The sequence below is a fragment of the Typopeltis vanoorti genome, chromosome 5 (assembly GCF_054136105.1).
Source record: "Typopeltis vanoorti isolate ZY-2024b chromosome 5, IOZ_Tvanoo_1.0, whole genome shotgun sequence".
NCBI lineage: Eukaryota > Metazoa > Arthropoda > Arachnida > Uropygi > Thelyphonidae > Typopeltis > Typopeltis vanoorti.
In genome coordinates this window covers 97540996-97562841 of record NC_143553.1, presented here as the reverse complement: position 1 = coordinate 97562841, position 21846 = coordinate 97540996, and the positions used below count along the sequence as shown (strand labels likewise).

Here is a 21846-nt window from a genome sequence, read left to right as displayed (position 1 = left end):
AGCCATAATTTTTGTGAAATTGAGACTCAAATTATACCAGAGAAACTAACAGTTTCTAACTTGAAACTGAAATTTCAATTGCACTACTACCCTTAATTGTTGTGTGAGTGGGTCCTTCTTCAGTCCAGATCACACTTTCTATCCTTCTAGATCTACTCTCCACACAGTTTGATAATGAATCACATATTTTAGGGATTTCCTCTGGTGATTGCACAGAATTTTGCACGATTGCAATATGATACTCACAGTTTATGCGAATTCCATCCAGGAAAGGCTGTAAATATATTGAATATTGGTACTTGGGGGAGAATATGGATTAGATAATGTGGAAATTCTGCCCTGAAAATGAATCATATCTTTTTTATAAGTAGTGTATTATTACTAGGTTATGAATTTCATCCACTATCTAAAATATTCCCAAACAACTATTGAACCCATAGCCTGTTAGTTGGAGGAAGTGGAGATATGATCTACTCAAGCAACCACTTCAATGGAGCTGTTGCATTAAAGAAAGCCATGAAAATGTTTGCAGTTATCAATGTAGATTACTGTTTTTTTTTTTTTTTTTTTTATTTATTTTTATTTTTTTATAAGTGCTTTTTTGTGTGCATATTGTGACACTTTAATTGTGTAAATCTCACCCATGAAAGATTGTTAACTACTGCACGTTTAGTACTTCAGATAGATTAAGATAATTTGCTTCCCTTGCTTTAAGAATCGAACATGGATTATTATTTATTTTATTATTTTCTTTTTACTCTAAGCAACTTCAGGTCTCCAATAAGCAGGATGGTAGTTTCATACTGGATTAAGAAAACCATAGTGGGATTTAAACTATCTGCCTGTTGAGTAGAAAGCAGGTATGCTACTCAGCCAGCATCATTCATATATATGGACATATATCAGAAGGTGTCTTTAGAATTTCTTGAATATTATTATATTAATATTCTAGTTTGGAAACTTTGTCTCTTTTTTAATATAACTTTTCCTGAATTTGCTTTGAAGAGTGTTTGTATTCCACTTTTGTTTTTATGATCCAAATTAAAAATACATATAAAGGTTGAAGGAGGAGGAGATTTGTTTCTCTTTGAAAGCACTTCAAATTTTTCCCATAAAATCTCATATCAACAAAACTTCATATATACTTGTGAGGAATATAATGGGCACCAGTTATAGATAATAGTGTTATGTGGCAATTGTATTCCATGGCTTACATTTCTTTTATGTACATTATATTATACACTGATATAAGTATTGTGGTTTCACTATTTCAGAGAAATTTAAATTGCACCACCCTGAATTGTGTTTGTGTGTAAGTGAGTCTTTCTTCAGTCCAGATCACACTTTCTATCTTTCTAGATATACTCATCATCATCATCAAATTCCTGCCATGTACCCTCAAGGAGTGTACAGGATATGACAGTACTACATGAAAAAATTACATCATTACTAACTTCCTATCTACAATTTTTATCCAAATCAGTCTGTTACTTGTCAGGACTCCAACATTATCAGATCTTATATTTCTATCGTCTAAGGCACTTTGTACTATATCAATCCACCTATATCTTGGTCTTCCTCTGGGTCGTTTTCCTGCCAACCTGGCAGAGAACACTTGTTTTGCTAATCTTTCCTCTCCCATTCTATTTAAGTGACTATACCACCTGAGATTAGCTCTGCTAACGCATTCCTGGATGCTGACAATGTCAAGTTCTTTCCTAATATCCTCATTTTTAATATGATATTGCCATTGATGCCATCTGTTCACGCCTCTAATCTTTCTCAGGACTCTCATATCTGCGGTCTCTAGTCTTTGGTCAAGTGGTTTACTTCTGACCCAGCTCTCAGATCCATAAGTTAAAACTGGTTTGAACACTGTCTTGTATACAACTAATTTAGTGTTCCGACTAATTTCTTTCTTATTCCATATGAATTTATTCAATTGACTTCCCACCATACCAGCTTTGCTGATTCTGTTGTCTATTTCTATATTTAATTTACCATCTTCAGTAAAAATCGTGCCTAAGTAGCTGAAATGTTTTACTTGTTCCACAGGTTCTCCATTCACAACACAGTTGACATTTTCAATGATTCTGCCTATTTTCATTGTCTTTGTCTTTTTATTGCTGACCTACCATATCTATTACAACAGCTATTCAATTTAGTCAGAGAATCTTGCAGACTTGTAGCGGATTTATTTAGAAGTATGACATCATCCGCATAAAGCAAAGAGCTGACATTAACATCTCCAATTTTGATATCAGGTTTAATACCACATTCCTTCATAATGTGATCCATATAGATAATGAATAACAGAGGGGATAATGTACATCCTTGTCTCACACCAGATTTAACATTAAACCATCTTCCTGTACTTCCTTCAATTCTAACTGCTGACTTACAACTCAAATAAAGACTAAGTATTGCTTGATATAATGCCCCATTGACACCATATAACTGCAGCATATTGAATAGCTTCTCTCTTGGCACCTTGTCATATGCCTTTTCCAAATCGAAAAAACTTAAATACAAATCTTTGTTATATTCCCATGCTTTCTCAACTATTTGTCGTAAAGTGAAGATCTGATCCTGACAGCCTCTATTTGGCCTGAATCCAGCTTGTTCTTCACCAAGCTTTTCTTCCACAATTCTTCTCAACCATTTCTCAAGTATACTTGCATAGATCTTGCCAGGAACACTCAGTAGGGAAATACCTCTGTAATTCTCACATTCAGTTTTATTTCCCTTTTTATATATATGGGTACTATGAGAGCTCTACTCCAATCATCGGGAATTCGTCCCTCTGTCCAGGCTTTCTGAACTATGCAGTGCAGCCACTGTAAGACTTTTATACCACCATACATCAGCATTTCTAGTCAAATATCATCTACTCCTGCTGCCTTTCCACATTTCAAGCCTTTGATGGCTTTTTCTACTTCAAGTATGGATATGTATTCCTGACTGCATGCCTGGTCAGTGTTTTTTATCACTGTGCTGTCATCACTGCTTGTTTCATTTAGCAGTTTTTCAAAGTAATTACTCCATACTTCAAGGATATCTTTTTCTCCTGTTTTCATGTCACCTTTATCATCTCTAATTCCTTTTACGGCACTCTTTCCTCCATTCCTGAGCTTCTTCAACAACCTCCAGAATATTTTGCCACCTTCTTGATATTTATTTTCTATATTCTTGCCAAAGTCCTCCCATGACTTTTGTTTAGCTAGTTTTACACACTGTTTAGCTTTCTTACATTTGTCTTTGTATTCTGTAAGAGTAAAAGCTGACTTATTTGCCAGGAACTTTTGATATGCTTTCTTCTTTTCCTTCACTGCCTCTTTAACTTCTTGTGTCCACCAGGGAGTTCTGATTTTTTTATCCTTGCACACAACCTCACCACATGCCTCTCTGGCAGAATCAATCAATGTTTTCTTCAGAGTTTGCTACTGAATCTCCAAGGTTTGATTCCTGTTCTCAAACTCTTTCATTTTCTTTTCAATAATCTTTCTGTATTTTAGTCTACAGTTCACATCTGAGAGCTGCTCAACTTTTATTCGCTTAAAAACTTTCTTACATGTTATTCTTTTCAATATGAAATTCAATTTTATCCTGCTCAAGACTAAATAGTGATCACTTCCAATTTCAAATCCTCTGTACACTCTGGTGTCCTGCACCAGGGAGAAAACATCACTATGAACAATAACATAGTCAATGAGACTTTTCTTATTCCTAGCCTCTTCTCTCCATGTGAATTTGTGCACATTTTTATGTTGGAACATGGTGTTAGTAATAACCAGTCCATGTCCTGAGCAGAAATCCAACAGATATTTGCCATTATTATTAGCTTTGCTGTTTTCTCCAAATTTTCCCAAAATATTTTTGTATGTCTCACAATCATTTCCTACTCTGCTATTTAGATCCCCAACAAGGACCAACTTTTCCTTTTTCATTGTGTCAGTTGCTTTTTCTAAAGCCTCAAAAAATTCCTCCACTTCTATCTTAGTAGAACCTTCTGTGGGACCATAGGCACAAATAAGTCTCATTGTCCAGTTCCCCATTCTCATATTTGCCCACATCACTCTACTTGAGATTGCCTGCCATTCAAGAAGATTAGCCTCGTATTTAGTGTTGAATATTATGGCTACTCCTTCTTTTCCTTGATGGTTGTTGCCTGATTATAATATTTTGTATTTATTGCTCAGAAAGATCTCACCAGTTTTTGTCTTTTTTGTTTCAGTAACCCCTATTATGTCGATCTGGTACTTATCTAATTCCTCAGCTAGCTCCATTTCTTTGCCATTCAGGCTTCTTACGTTGATAGTACCGATCTTTAAGTCTGGTGATGTTGAGTTGGGGTTTGTTTTCAGGTTTGTTCCAGTAGCTGACTTTTCGCTGTTCGCCCTGGTTCCCTGGCAAAAACAACGGGGGCCTTGTTTAACCAGGCGACGCCCCTGCTGGCATGAAATATTGTCATGTTGTACCATCATTTTTTATTTTGGTTTAACCAATAAGAATACAATTTGGTCAGCTAAATCCCAAATTTGCCAGCCCATCCTCGTTCGTTGAGTATCAAAGTAGATACCCAACAGGGTGCACCACAAGAAGGTGAGGATTGGACATTAGGTCAGAAGCCCTGGTCGGTTCTTCGCATTCCTTTAAAGGCTATGTGGAGGTCTCCTCTCAGTTATACAGCTTTGACCCTTAAGCACCCCCCTCTCCACACAGTTTGATAATGAATCATATTTTGGATAATTTGTCTTTCATTATGACTCCACAGCATTAATGTACTTATTGCTCCCTCCCACCCCTAATATTTCACTTTATTCCAAAGGTGTGTAGAATTGAGATCAGGATTTTGTGCAGACCATTAAAGTTTTTCCATTGAAAGAGATGTATAAAACTACAAGAACATTGGAAATGTTACATAACTGTTGGATTTTATCTTTCTTTACAATTTACAACAAACCAAGAGTTTGAGTTCATATGAGAAACAGCTCTAGACTCATATACCTCTGCCTTAAAACTTCATGACATAATCATAACGTGTTCTCAAGGCATCCACATCATCATACTTGCTCATCTGTTTGGAAACCAGCCAGAATAATACATTCAAATTCACTACATAATATATTGGACTCATACCCTTAGTTGCTATGGCCATAATTCTAGAGAGTCTGTAGCTCAGTCATTTTTGCTCATGCCCTCATCAAGGAAAGAACTGGGTTCATTTTGATGAATCCAGGTCTTTCCTTTTGTTGGAAAGACCTGGGTTTGAATCCCATCTAGGATGTGAAGAACCTTTATCAGGACTTTTCAACTGAAGGTGGGTTAGCTGATCTCATACCGAGGTACAGGGTTTTTTAGTTCTCAGAACTAGCCTTTGGAACACACACAATACACTGGCCTCATAACCTAAGTTGCTTCAGCCATAAATCTAAATAAACCAAATCATAATTCTAGCCATTCCAACTTTATCTGATTGGAAAAGGATGTAGCATAATTCAGCAGTTCATATCACAGGACTGTTTAGTGTTTGTGCAGCTGCCTTTTTATAGAATCTTGCCAGTTGATCCAAATCCCTTTACACTTTTTGAACTGAGTGATTTGTTTCCACATAGGACTGCTGACACTTTAGTTCTGCTTGAGACTTCTCTACTGTTAAGACATGTAACAAAATTCAAATGCGATTAATATTAGTATTATATATATTAGTGTCCCCTCCCCTCCCCACTCTTCCAAAAAAATTACATGAAAAATGATGCTTCCTTAAAAGTACTAAGCACCTTTAAATGTTTTGAAAAATGTTAATCACTAGCAGATAATTTGTGTAACTTGGGAGTAAAAAATTTTAGATAACTCTCAAGGAACTATGAAGAAGCAGCTGCTGCTAGGTCACATCACTAAAATTTCTTTATGCTTTCCATATATTTTGCCAAGCACCTTAGGTGCTTAAATTCATAACAGTAAATTTTAAATATCTTGGCATTTTTTATGCAAAGTTTTTTTTTTTAATATATATAACTGATGCCATTTCAGATATGCTCATTAAGCATCTCTAATAATGAATTTTATTTTTTTTTATTTGTAAATAAGAAGCAATTTATATGTGTTGGAAATTGATCAAACTTATATGTTTACTATATGTCAGTACTTATATGTTTACTATATCTCAGTACTCAGTACTTATTATCTCAGTACTTATATATATTTTTTTTTTTAAGCAATACAATTAAAGACTGTGGCAGCCATCTTGAAATTCCCAAAGTTTTCAGTAATTGTGATCATCCCTCATGCAGTCATAAATGGTTTTGTGAAAGTACTTATTGCTCTCATACAGAATTCTGTTGTTGCAGAGGAAAACCAAGCACTGCTTGTGAATGTAGAAAGATTCAGTTGAAAGATCATAACTGTAATGTTGGTGATCAGACTGCTTTTGTGAATAAAGGTAACATTCACTGTATTCAAAAGAAAAGTGCTGTTTCTTCTTCTACCACAGAAAATAAGAATTCATCACTAAAATGTTTAACTTTGCCTGCACCTCTTAACTCTGTTCGTCTTCGGCCTATGCGACAGCGAGCAAAGAATGCTGTGGTAAGATATTGTTTTTTGAGTATATATATGTATCAGATTTTTAGCATACTGTCTACATTCAAAGTATTCTTGCAATATAGAGTCTCATGTTAATAAAACCAGAAAATTAAATAACCGAATTTTCTTAAAATTCTGTTTCTTGAGTATTTTTCTAAAAACTGTATTTAAAAACAATTTGCAAACAACATTTAAATGTTTGTTATTCTTCATGTAATGTATTCACTTCCTGTCCTCATTAAATAAGATTAAATGAATATTGAAAGATAATTGTGGTCATGACTTGGTATAAGATACATGTGAGCACAGTAAAAAATAAAAAACTATATTATATATACATATGTGTATATATATATATACAGTATGTATGTATATATATATATACAGGGTGTTCGGGATAAATTTGACAGTTTCGTAAGGAAAAAGAAAATCTTCTTTGTATCTATTAAATTTAATGAATTGACAAAAAACATTACAGGCAGAGTTAATTACAATACTATCAACAAGATTTACTCAAAATAACCACCATTAGCATCGATCACAGCTTCAATCCTGCTTCGGAACCTCGAACAAGCTGATGCTACAGTCTCCCTGGGAAGGGCCGCAAAAACTGTTTTAATTTTATCCATTAACTGGGCTTTTGTATTACTGGAAGTGCGATTGGTGTCTTTTTCAACTGCGCCCCATACAAAATAATCCATGGGGTTAAGGTCTGGGGAGTTTGGAGGCCAAACATTTGGACTGGTGAAGTCGTAGAAATTTTCAGACAACCATTTTTGACTTTTCCCAGAGGTGTGGCAAGGGGCCGAATCCTGCTGCCATACATACGGCCTACCATTGGCTACCCTTGTTATCCAGGGCTTGACTACAGTGTTTAGCAACTCCACGTAGCCATCTGAAGTCAACCTAAGGCCCTCTTGGAAAAAATGCGGAGGCATCACATTGCCTTCAGAGGATACACATCCGAAAACCATCACAGTTTGGGGAAATTTAGTCTGCATTACACGAGGAATGTCCTTTGTACTGTATGCAAGCCATCTGTTATTCTGCGTGTTGTGTTTTTGATCCTGGCAAAAGTTTTTCTCATCGGAAAAGAACCAGATTGTTTGTGGTTCCGCAGGATGTTTCACTTTGCTTAGAAGTTTCTTCGTGTTTATCAAACGTTTTTCACGGGCCTTTTCTGTAAGCAGCTGACCTTTGCGGCGCTTGTATAAGTAGTAGCGGAGGTCTTCATTGAGTGCAAGCTTCATAGTAGAGGCTGCAACATTCATTTCACGTGACAAAGCCCGAATTCCAATGCCAGGGATCTTCAACACCTGTTCCTGCAGATTTGCGAGGAATTCTGCTGTACGAACGCAATCAGATCGTCTGCTAGGGATCTTTCTTCTTGCTACATCCTCGTAGTCACCATTGCAAGTCTCTAGTTCATGCCTGATTGTTTTTACTGTATTCAGGGAGCATTGGGCAGCAGTCGAAATATCCTTATTTTGATGGCGGGCACGAATCATCATGATACAAGTTATTCTCTTCCATGATTCAGGTGGGTTCCAGCTATCCATCCTTTCTGACATCTTGTATATGAATGAAGAAGGGTCCAACCTTTTAAATGAAGAGAAGTGTGTGTTAATACATGTAACTTACGGAAAAATATAATTAATTATAAATATGTCAAATTTATCCCGAACACCCTGTATATATATATATATATATATATATATTGATAACTTAAGTTATCAAATATTATTAGAAAGTTGCTAGGCAACTTCCTCAAGCAGCATATGACAACGAACTAGAGGTCAGAGAGTGTTAGATCTGATTTTAGTATTGGGGGGGGGTCAGTTAAAGACAACTATTCTGTTTCCGGATGGTGACAGTGATCATGTGGTACTTACTCACCTGGGAAGTGGCTAAGTTTATGAATGTTCCATTTAGAAAGGTTACATGCTCAACTACAAAGTAGGAAATTACGACCACCTGAGGAGTATGCTGGGTTCTGTGCCATGGTATCAATTATTGAATGGGAAGGATATCGGCAGTGCATGAGAAGTGTTTAAAAAATATTTAAATGATGTGATATCAGAATGTGTCTAGAGTTCAAAGAATAAATAGAGTAGAAGTGAAATGGATGTGTAACCTTATTATGCAAGATATACATAAGAAAAAGATGTGGAAGGAATATTGTGTGCATAAGGATGATGTCTGTTATAATAATTATAAGCAGCAGGCCAGAAAAGTTGTGTTGTGCAGAAAGCTAAGTCCAAGCATGAAAAGAAACGGGCTCTACAAGTTAAAGATAACCCAAAAGAATTCTATCATTATGCTGCAAGTAAAAGAAAAAATAAATTTGAAAGAATAACTCTACTGAATGCAGATGTTATGCAGGTGACTGATGCAGAAGCTCATTGTTCAACTACTGAGCAGCTATTTAGTTAAAAGCTATCAGCCTGTTATATGCAACATTGACCTCACTGCTACCTCTTCACCATATGAAGAAACTCATGTGGATGAATTATAGTAATAGAGCTATTGCACAAACTGAATAAGAATTCTGCAATAGGAACTGATGGGTATCAGCACTGATGCTAAAAGACTGTTCAGCTGAACTGGCTATTCCTTGACCAGGGTATATAATTTGAGTCTCAGAACAGGGAAGATTCCACAGGAGTAGAAAGAATGTATAGTAATCCCATTGTACAAGAGTGGTGCAAAGACCGATGTATCCAACTATCGGCAAATCGGTATCTCAGAAGTAGTGGTGAAAATTTTGGAAAGGTTACTAGGGCTTGCATTCAGAAATGGATGGACAGAGAATCTTTACTTTGAATGAACAGCCTGGGTTTACTAAGGCAAGATCATATTTTAGCAAACTTGCTTGCATTCTTTAATAATGTTACTACTGAGTTACACAAGGGGAATGGATACATTGTAATACTTTTGGATTTTGCTAAGGCTTTTGACAGAGTACAGCATGGAATGCTGTTACATAAATTGGACAATATATGATTGGATTATAAACTGTTGACATGGATAAGAGGATGGCTGACTGGCAGATATCAAAAGTTGTCTATGAGGGTGTGAATCTGCAAGATTCAAGGTAGCCAATAGTGTTATTCTTCAAGGATCAGTCCTTGGTCCATTGTTATTCATTCTGTACATTAATAACATCGGGAAGAATTTGACATGTGCTATACAGCTATTTGCTGATGATGCAAAGATAGTAGGGTAATCAGGAGTTTGCTAATATTCAGTACTTGCAGAGTGATTTAAATAGGCTGGAATTGTGGGCATGTGAAAATGGCTGTCATTTTAATGTTAATAAATGTAAAATCATGCACTTTGGTGTGATTGGTTATCCAATGTTGTATTATATTGCTGGGATTATGCTTGAAGAAACTGATGAGGTTATGGATATTGTAGTTTTGGTAGACAGGAAGTCGAAGTTCAAGGGTCATATAACAAAAATTGTAAATACAACTCGAGAATAACGGCAGTGCTGAAATGAACCTTGACATGCAAAGATAAGGAAGTCATTTTGCTTCTTTACAAGGTCTTGATAAGATCTCACTTGGTGATTCTGATATAGTGGAGAGAGAGAGTGTGTGTGCAAAGGAAAGTGTCAAAAATCATATCAGGATTGTGGAATACAGATTGAGAATTTGTATGCTGCAGACACTAGCAAACGGTAGAAAGAGGGTGATATGATTGAGACTTGCAAACTTCTGAAAGGGTTATACAGACTTTCAGTAGGAGAATTTTTCATTTTATGGAGGGTGAGGAAAGGATGTGAGGACATCCGTGGAAGTTGAGAATGAATGCTGTCAAGAAGGGGGGGGGGTTAATAGGGCTAGATTTTTCTCTCATAGAGAAGTGCGTAATTGGATGTTGTGTGTGAATGAATTAGAGAACATGTATGACAACTAGTGCAAATAGTATGGCCTTCCTTAATGAGTTTCAGACTTCCTGGAGGTCTCTCATCTCCAGGAAGTCTGAAATATACCCTCTTTTACCTTGCAGTGTCGAGGGTTTATTAATCATCAGACCTAAACTGTTCACAGGATAATAAGGTGGTCAGCCCTACACCCCAGTGTATCCTATGTCCTGTACTGTTGAGTTCTCAAGGCCGGTTTGCCTGCTTTTGCAGAATGAAAAACCCCAGGATAAACTGGGTGAAAAACCCTACTGTCCATGCCCAAGACCTGCTAATTTGGCTATGGCTGAGGGAGATTGTTCAGCTCCTCACATCTCCGATGGGAATCGAACCTAGGACAGTCTTTCCCCAAGGCATATGGTTGCAAAGCGCACAGCCACTATGCTAACTGTGCAGACTCCTGGAGGTCTCTCTTAATTATAATAATTATGGAAAAAAAATTCATTGATAAGGATGGACATAATAGTTTGTAGACTACAAAGTAGTTTGGACAAATGCAAGACCAGTTTTAAATAAAACTGTTAGTAAGAAATTAGTAGCAAAATTGTAATATTTTGTAAATTTTACTATATACAAAATGGTAAATATTAAATTGTAAAAAGTGCTATTTCTAATCTTACTCCACAGCCAATCTTGATATTTGTTGCAGAAACCCTACACCAATTCCTTACATTGGTAATTTATCCACACAATTGCTAACCTCCTTAAATCATAATATCTGAGTAATCTTCAAACCTATTCTCACTATACACAGCCTCCTTTGTTTTTCCCAAAGACAGTAACTCCTTCATCTTGGGGATCTACAGAATTCCCTATTCCTGTGGTTCTCCCTACATAGGTCAGACTTACAGAAGTTTCAAAACAAGAAAAGGAGTACCTCAGTGATATGACTAATAGCAGAGAGAGAAGAGAAAGATAGGAAACAGGTCTAGCTTATCACTCTTCCAACACAAATCATGATATTGAATGGGACAAAGCCTCCATGCCATATCTATATGTTCTTTTTCTTCGGATTAAAGAATCCATCACCATTATTTTTACATGGCTTCTTCAACAAAAACTAAGGGCTGTGTAATATCTTGAAATCATTATTAGGTTGCTGCACATCAATTTTTCAACTTATCGTCTTCAAAAAATGCTAGAGAACAGATGACTCATGCCACACTTCACTGCCTTCTTGTGTTCAATTGTTTATACTACAACTGTTTCTTTCAGCTTTTTACATTAATTTTCATTTTTTAATTGTCATCTTTATGTATTTTTCAGCCTGAAGAAGCCATAAGTTCCCTGTGGTGAAATTAACTGTGTTTGTTCTTATGTTTTTGTTTTAACAATCAAATAAATCAGTTTCTTATAACTATTTATGGCTGTAAAGTCTACTTTCAATATTGATAACCTTCACTAGGAAGCTCAATGTGTATATACTTCAGAAAATTGTAAATGCAAGAAAGCTGAACATTTGAACCATCTTTTGAACCAACAACTGTCTCTAATCCAGAATATTTTAATAATAAGGTGTAACACCGTTTGGCAACTCGTATATGAAAATATAACTTCTGCATTACTTCAACCTTGGTATCACCTATGGGTATGGCTTTCGCTGATGAGATATAAGAATTATAAACACGTTAAAACAAGAACATTTTAATGTTTGCCAAATATTTCAGTCTGAAACTAACAGATTATCCTCATTGACTTGATAGGAATAATTTTTACAAGGTGGAATACAAACAATTGATCATTCAAAAGTAGAACGAGCTGTGTGATGTTACATTGCTAAGCATTAAAGAGAAGTAAATTTCATCAGAAATTTACCTCTAAAGTTAATTTCATGAATAAATTATAGGTATTAATTCACAATTTCATATACCAATCTTAATTTATTAATTCAATTAAAGATAACATTAGACTAATATAAGAATTAAAAGTCTCAATGAAAAAAAAAATTTTTTTTTTTAGTGTTATCCGGATTAAATTTTCCTATATTTTTGACAAGGATATACAATCATTTCGATTCAAGTTAGGGCGTTAAAGTAAGGCCTCAGCACTTTCTTTGAATAGGTGTTTGAATTTATAGCAACATCTGTGTAGAAGGCGAATCTTGGACCAGAGAATGTTGTGTCTTATCTCTATCCCATGCTGTGCCAATCCAGACTTATCGGATTTGATGTGAAGAATGTATGAATAATGTTCTTGTATTCTTTTTCTATAGAGCGTCTGGTTTGTCCAAAATATGACAGGTTGCAGTTAAAGGAACTTGATATACACTAGGCAGATACATAGTTGAGCGTTTATCTTTTAAGAGGGGAAATAGGCGGATATTTTGTTAATATGGATATAAGGCTGTTAAATCATATTTCTTCAGAATTCTTGAAATTGGTTCTGAAATCCCGGTAATATATGGAATTGGAACTCGACATATTGATTCTTTATTGTTCTGGATTGGATTGTAGGAATCGAACAGATGTGTATTTTTTTCGGAGAAGCCATTTAATTTCATGTGATGTTTGATAGTTGAAAGTTCTTTCTGTAATTCATGGAGAGTTGACCAATTAGTTCTAGCTCGTGAATTAAACATTTTATGATTCCTGTCTTTTGATAAGGATGATGGGTAGATTGTTTGAGAATGTAACATCCAGTAAAAGTGGGTTTTCTGTAAACTGTTGTTGTCAGAATACCTGAAGGTGAGCAGATGTGGAGGATGTCTAAAAAGGATAACTTGTTGTCTTTTTCAATCTCCATGGTTAACTTAATACGAGGATGTAAGGAATTGATTTTGGCTAAAAAGGAAGATAAGGAATCTCTGGTTGAGGAAATATAGATGAAAACAGGACGTCTTCTAGATGTTCCAAATAAAAGTTGGCTAAAGCAGGTGAAAGTGGACTTCCCATGGCCATTCCTTCCACTTGGTTGGTAGAATTTGTTTTGACACAAGAAATATCCAGAGTGCATCACGAAATCGAATAATTTTACAATATCTCGTGGGAAGATGTCAGCAAGTAATTGTAAAGTCTCTTTGAGAGGTACATTGGTATATAGAGATTCTACATTGACGCTCACTATAAGATCAGTAGGTTGTAATGTAATGTAAGATTTCTTAAATTTTTTAATTTAAGAAATTCAAAGAGTTTTTCAAAAAAAGAGCATGATTTGCCTATATGTGATTTCAATCATTTCGCTAAATATTTGGCTATGCGATAAGTAGGTTAATCAATACAGTCAACTATAAGATGGAGAGGACTGTCTGTCTTGTGAATTTTTGGTAGACCATAAAAAAGATAACTTGTTGTCTTTTTCAATATACATGGTAAAGTTAATATGAGGATGTAAAGAATTGATTTTGGCTAAAATGGAAGATAAGGAATCTCTGTTGTGAGATTCCTTACATTAGTCTAATGTTATTTTTAATTTAATTTATGAATTAAGATAGTTATATGAAATTGTGAATTAATACCAATAATTTATTCATCACTCTGATGAACTTTACTTCTCTTCATTGCTTAGCAATGTGACATCACGCAGCTTGTTCTGCTTTTTGAATGAACAATTGTTTGCATTCCACCTTGTAAAAACTGTTCCTATCAAGCCACTGAGGATAGTCTGTGAGTTTCAGACTGAAATATTTGGCAAACATTAAAATATTCTTGTGCTAACGTGTTTATAATTCTTAATTTAATGTCACAAGTGTCTCTCAAGAATAGCATTATATATATATCCATAAGGTATATATAATGCTATTCTTGAGAGAATATATGTATCCTTATGTGCTTTGCATTATGGGATAGTAAGGCAAGTGATGTGAAGTCATAAGCTTCTGTATATGAGTTGCCCCAATCCTGAAAATAGTTCAGATGCAAACTTGTTTGCTTACACTTGGATAAAGAATTAAACCAAGTATATAATTTCTTAAGAATATTACACTTTTTTTAATGTTCGTCAAGTAGCTTTATTTTATTATCCTACATGTTTTGCCAATTTTTTTCTATCGGCATCTTCAGGGAATACAAACTAGTAAGCTAAAATGAAGGTTACAGACTTGGTTATAACTGATGGTTCTAATTCATACAAAAAATTGGTATTGTGCGTGACAATGCACGTGTCTCGGGAACGTGATTTATTCGTTATGGCTCATGATGTAATTGTTATGAAAGTTAATTTCTTTGATGTTAAATGATCTGATTAAAGCTTTCCAAATTTCTGGTAAGGTTAGACCTTGATTCTTCTTTAGGTTTTCAGTTTTACGGGCGACTGTAGCTGCTTCCTTGAAGGTTCTTGAATGGTAGTTATCTTCTATATAGGGCATAAGGCTCTTATCCCATTCATTGTGATGGTTAGTAGAGGCAAAGTGGCAAGAAAGGCCTGAAATGTCTTGTCGGTTGTTTCTGACATATCCTATGTATTCTTTCTTTCTCGTTTCAAAGCTTCTAGAGGTCTGACCTACATAACTAATACCACATGAGCAAGGTATATTATATACTCCAGAGTACTTGTAGAATGGATGAGGATCTTTTGGTTATCTTAAAAATTTCCGAATAGTGTTGATTGGCTTGAATGCTACTCTGATATTATGTGGTTTTAGAAGGTTAGCTAATTTTTTTTTGGAAATGCTGCTGACAAATGGAATAGTAATAATACTGATGTATTGGACGTCATCATGTTGTCTATGTGATATATGAGTCAAGAGAATCTTGTTGTAGAGTCTTTTTGGATAACCATTTAAAGATAGTTCCCTGGCTATTGTAGTTAATTCCATTTATAGGTCATTCTTATCTGTTGTGTACTTTATAGCTCTTTTCTTGAGCATATAGATAATGCTAAGTTTCTGAGCTATATGATGTGACGAGTTGAAATGGAGGTAACGTCCAGTATTTATAGGTTTTCTATAAACCGATAGGTTGATACTATTATTGGTTTGTTTCTTTACTAGGATGTCAAGGAATGGCAGTTTTCCATCTTTTTCAATTTCTAATGTGAATTTGATGGTATGGTGGAAACTATTGATTTGGTTAAGGTAATCCATTAGTTCTTCTTTCGTGTGATCCCAGATTAGAAAACTAGTTTAGTGTATCCTTGCTTATTACATTGTGTATTTTTCCAGATTTAACTTTCCATCTTCACTAAAAACTGACTAAATATCTGAAATGTTTAATTGTTTTTATAGGATCTCCATGCAGATTGCAGCTGAAGTTTTCTGTGTTCCTTCCTGTTTTCATATTTTGGTCTTTTTATTGCTGATTTTCATGCCAGATTTGTAACAGCTGCTATTCAATTTGGTTAGAGAATGCTAGACTTGCACCAGATGTATTTAGGCATACAACATCATCTGCATAAAGCAAAGAGCCAAGTTTGATATTTCCAATTCTAATATAAGGTTTAATGACACTGCCTTTGATAATGTGATTTGTATAGATGTGATGATTTGATGGTTTGATAAGGATATCCTTATCAAACCATCATCCTGTATTTCTTTGAATTCTAATTGTTGACTTACAACAGAAATACGGGTTATATATCGCTTTATATAATGTTCCATTTACTCCATAAAATCATAGCATCTTGAAAAACGTTTCTCTGTGCAACTTGTTGTATGTCTTTACCATATCTACAAAACTTAAATATACACATCCTTTTTATATTCCCATGATTTCTCAGCTATTTGTAAAATGAAAATCTAGTCTTGACAAGCTCTGTTTGTCCTGAATTCAGCTTTTTTTTTTCTGTTTCTTTTCCGCCATTTTTCTCAACCTCTTTTCAAGTATGCTTGCATAAATCATTAAAAATAATTCAGGTGATCTGAATTATTTTCACTGTAGCCATTGGAAAACTTTTATACTTCCATATTTGAGCATATTTGTTCAGATATCACCTACTCCAGCTGTCTTTCCACGTTTCAAGGTTTTCATGGCTTTTCTACCTCAAATATTGTATGTACTCCTGTTTGCATTCTCTTGAAAATTTTCCATAGTAGTTCTGTCACTGCTTGTTTCATTTAACATTCTTTCAAAGTAAATACTCCAGACATCTAGGATATCTTTATCTTCAGTTTTCATGTCACCTTTATCATCTTTGAATTATTTTACAGTACTCTTTCTTCCATTTCAAAGTGTTTTCAATAGCCACCAGAACATTTTTCAACCTTCCATATTTATCTTCTATAATCTTACCAGTCTTCCCATGACTTATGTTTAGTTACTTTTACACATAGCTTAATAAGAGTCAAAGCCAGATAGCTGAGAGGAAACCTCCACATCTCCTTTATGGAATGTGGAGAAAAAATTAGTTTTAGGGGAACCAGTTGATATATTTTTAACAGCTTAATGTTGTAGTTCTTTGGGGAAAATAGTGTCAGGAATATATGCTCCAAAGAGATGTATTGAATTTGAAATTGGTTCAGTATGTTTAAACATACTGAACTGTGTATGGATAAATCACTAGCAGCTGCTCATGCTCTCACAGGATTAAAGAAAAGTGGAAGATTGTGGAGGATGGCTGCCAGTTTGGCAGAATTGTGCTCGGAAGATATCCTGGTAAATGAACAGAAACCAAATGTCTTTGGGAAGGACTGGAACAAATCTTAGAGAGAGGGGGGGGTCATTTTAATGCATAAATATCATTAAACATTCATAGAAGAAGTTTCAGTGCACTACATAATCCAAAATGTGAGAACAACATTTAAGGTTGAGCATGTTGGATATTTAGTGTGTTAGCATTGTGCAGATGAAAAATATGGTTTAATCAGAAAAGGACATCAAATTTCTTGGATGCCGAGTTATGAATTTGATGTTTTGTGTTGGAAAAGACTAGAGATATGTCAGCCCAAGAAGAGAAATCTGCCTTAATTTGATATCTGAATGTTATCAAAGATAAGGGGAGGTAAGGTGAGGTTCTACCTGCAAAATAAAGCAGACTGTTTTTGTAGCATCAAAGTTCATATTTTCATTATGGGAAGATATTGTAGCTTGAAATGTTTGAACACCACATATGAATATGTAGTGTTCATATGAATAAGAGAAATGGAGCACATTATCAGCAGCAACAAAACTGGATAGGATTTGAAATTAGAGATCCTAGTGCCAGAAGGAGGAAGAGTGAGGAAAGCACATAGCACTGAGATACTCTGGCATTGATAGATAAATTCAAAGAAAGGAGACTGGAGAAGAAACTGCATACCAAGGTGGATAATGTTGGTTAGGAATTCTATTGTGAAACTTGAATGGTGGAATCCAAACTGGTGATAACTAATTAATTGATTGGTCTCCAAGTAGTGAAGAGATTGGCCATTGATAGCCTTCTCTATTGTTTCTGAGAGTTTATGTTGGGGTTAAATATAGAATTGCTTCCAATGCTGAAGGATACATGACAAATGCATGTAAAAGATTTCAAGAAAATATAGGAGTGATAATCTTGAACATAATTGTAAGGGTTGGGGATACTCAACATATAAAGATCACTCAACATATATACTGGATATAAAGATCTTATTATATCCAGTCTCTTCAGGATTCTTTTGGTGAACATCTGGCATAAGAGGAAAGCATACTGTGAGCTGTTCTTGGTATACAGAGAAGAAATTGCCATGGATGTTCCATGCAGTAGTTTAAAAAGAACAATTCTGTATGCCAGCTTTATTTTGGATGATATTACAGCAGCACTAACTAGATATAAGAAAGGTAGAAGCACAGACCTATGCCCACTGTTTTGAGTAGAAGGAAGGTTTTCTGAATTAGGCCTTCTCATAGTTGGAATTGTTGGTTTTTTTTGCAGATGTGTAGGCAACAGTTTCAGCTGATTGCAAAACAATTTTTGACTTCATCAAAAACAGATGGAAAGAATGCTGTGAGAAACTGTACAACAGAGAGGATAAAGAAAATTGGAGGAGCCCTCTCACCAGAAAATTTCAATTATTTGGTGCCTCCTCCACTTAGACATGAGGTTGAAAAAGCAGTTAAACAGCTTAACTACACCCAAGGCCTTTTTAGCAATAAGGCCTTGGGTGTAGATCATAGGTTGCCAAACTTTTTTGGGCCACCGCCCACTTTGCAAGACATAAATTTTGTAATGCCCCCCATTATAACAGTTTGAATAAAACCATCAACATCAGCTAATGCCTTTTTATTCCCGTATATGGGAGTAGGCTATTTAGCCCTATCTAACTTTTGGAGACTGAGTGGGCAGTTCAATCTCCACTGGTACCCAATCAGAGATAGATGACCCAAGGCTATCACTAATTAAGCGGTACGCAGTGAAGTGAGATGGCTCAAATGTGCCGCCATCTCATGGTCCCTAACACAATATATTTAATGTCTGAAATAATGTGGGTTCTACAGTCGATTTTCTTGAGTTTACAGGACGAAAAACCCAAGTTTCCGGGAGGAAAAACCCGCTTGCCCATGCCAGAGATCAACTAACTTGGGAAACCGGTCGAAAAAAGGCTTAGAAAAATTTCCTCTAGTCACCGACTAGACTCGAAACCAAGTCTTCCTTCATGCGGCCAAGCGCCGTGGTGTGCATACGCCACATCCACTGAGCTACACAGAATAAAACCATATTTCAAATATTTGAGACTGAATAAAACCATATTTCAAATGCTCAATACTGTACTGTCGACATTTCTTCTTATATTCAGACGTAATGAAGTAATAAAATCTGCAAAAATATTCACAAAATAAAAGATTTAATTTACTTTGTATGACTCCACTTATCTATCACTTTCGACTGATGATTGTTGGCAAAGCACACAAAAAATAATGAAACTTATTCCTAAACCACTTTTAAGTACATAAAAAATAGAAGTTAAAATATCCTGTATGACACGTTCAATTTTCTCATTGACATAGAAAATTGACATCTATTTTTATCTTACATGGTAAATTTTCAAATGATTAAATAATTGAAATAGAAAATTGATAAAAAAAAAAAAAAATTGATTGTGTAAGACAGGCATAAGATCAATTAAAATTCAATATTTACATTTTTAATGATTATCTAATCGCAAAATCACGAAAATAATTAATTTTTAAATATATATATTATTAATTTCTTCTATAAAGAACCACCGACCCCTAGACCTCCTGAACGCCCTCAAATGCTTCTGATCCCACTATACCCCCCCCCGCAAGGCTTCAGTGCCCACTTTGGGAACCTATGGTGTAGATAGATAGAATCCCAGTGCAATTAAAGAGGAATAAGAGTGTTTCATAGATTGATTACAAGGATATGAGATATGAGAGAGACAGAATCATGGCCTAGAGAGTGGAAGAAGTCAGTTTTCATACCACTACATAAGAAGGGAGATATGAATGATTGCAAGAACTATTAGTTTAATCTCTCATGCAAGTAAGATTTTATTAAAGATCATTCTAAACAGGACTGAAGCCAAAGTCAAGGCAGAAATGCCTGAGGAACATGCAGGTTTTAGGAAAGGTAAGGGTTACAGAGATCAGATCCTTTGCTTTAGACAGATCATAGAAAAGTATAAAGAATTAGACTCCCTGTGGTAATGTGTTTCATAGACTACTCTGAAGCTGTTGACTGTGGGAAGTAATGAATAGAATGGATTTTCCTCAACACATTATTAGGTTGATAGCTAACTTTACAGTGAGTAAGAACCCATGATAAGAACAGGTGTTGGATTAACTGTTGGAAAGGGAGTTAGGCAAGGATGCCTACTTTCTCCTCACTTATTATCTATGCTGAGGACATCATGCATGTAGCATTGGATGAGCTCAAGACAGGAATTAGGATGGGTGACAGATTGATCAGTAATCTGAGGTATGCTGATGATACAGTACTCCTTTGTAATGACAATGAAGAATGGTGATTTTCAGCTCAATCCTAGCAAGACAAAAATTATGGTTCTAAAGGAAGTACAGAGAGGTAAATTCCTAAGAAACAGGTGTATCTTAATTGAGAAGGAATTGAGGAAGTCGGCAAATTTGAGTACCTGGGTTTCATTATTAATGTGAAGATTGCTGTTCAGAAGATTAGGAATGGCTAAAACAACAGTCAGAGACTTGTCTAAAATCTGGAAGAATGTATCTATCTCCACAGGAGTAAATTTGAGAATTTTTGATTCAGCTGGATGGGAGACTTAGAACCTAAAGAAGTCTGATAGGATTAGAACAGCTGCTTTTAAGATATGGTTTTCCAAAATACTGTTGAGGATATCATATTCTGAAAGGCAGACAAATGGATAGATGCTAGAAAGGATATTGACAAAAGAAAGCTGAAATACTTTGGACACATTGAAAGGATGGAAGGAAGACTTCTGAAAACAGTAATAGAAGATAAAGTTCCTGTAAAAGGGGAAGGGGTAGACTTGTCAATGAAATTGGTGGATGGTGTATCTGGAATGACTGATCTTCAGAGAGTTAACACTTCCAGAAAAACATACAATACGGCCACATGGTGAGGACTGGTGTGGCACATCACTGAGCATCTGAGTGACCATATGCCATCTGTTGATGTCCAATGACTAGATGGATGGATGGAATTTATTCTGTTAAAGCAGTTGTTTTGATCAGAAAAGCCATATTGTAATTACACCATGGAGAGTAACAATGGAAATCATAGAAGTTATCCCATTTGACATCATTGTGGTGCTTAAACACTGTAATGATTAGCAACACTGAGAGAAGGACAATTTTGACAGTTATGGGGGTCTGAGTTACTAGGAGTAGATCCGACATTCATAGCATATTTGGAAGGCAATCTGCTTAAGAAAAAATCATGATTGGAGAAGTGTAATTAAGAAGGGATGCCAGTTTGAGTTGAATAATTAAATTTACAAGAAAGATGGCTGCTGTATTTGATTATATATACTATAAAATCAGGCCTCAAAGATGCCAGAGTGGTTATCAGAATTTTTAAAATAGTGAAAACGGCAGATGAATCCAGCAAAGTATGGCAAGGAGATTTTTGAGATACATTAAATGATAAAGATCAGATTCTAGGTTGTCTTGGAATATCAGATCTTACAAATACACCTTTTAACAAATAGAAACATAGTGTGTAGTTCAGATAGTTGTTAAGGTTTTCAGTTGACTATCTGTAAGAAGCAACATAAAAATTTATTCTTATAGAAATAAGAAATAGATGGGCATAAGTGTTGGTATTATATCATTTGTGTTAGTGTTAAGAAAGTGTTGATGATGTGTTTATTTTTTTCTAACCTATGATGTTATTGTATTTGTGTGTGATACTTTTCATTGTTGATGATGACAAAGTTAGTTATTGTGTGAGAACTTGCAATATAGGGGTAATAACTTATAAATTTCTCTCTCTCACACTGTTGAGACTACATACATAGTCTTGACAGTATACTCTTCATACCG

General features: G+C 35.2%; 1 protein-coding gene across 2 annotated transcripts in view; it reads left to right on the top strand.

Annotated features, from left to right (window-relative positions):
- Positions 1-21846, top strand: part of SAK (polo like kinase SAK) — a 319822-nt gene that overhangs the window by 163887 nt on the left and 134089 nt on the right. For both annotated transcript variants that reach the window (XM_090392629.1, XM_090392630.1), the window contains one exon: positions 6219-6588. In XM_090392629.1, the coding sequence (XP_090248755.1) occupies positions 6219-6588 (370 nt within the window). The remainder of the gene's footprint in view (positions 1-6218; positions 6589-21846) is intronic.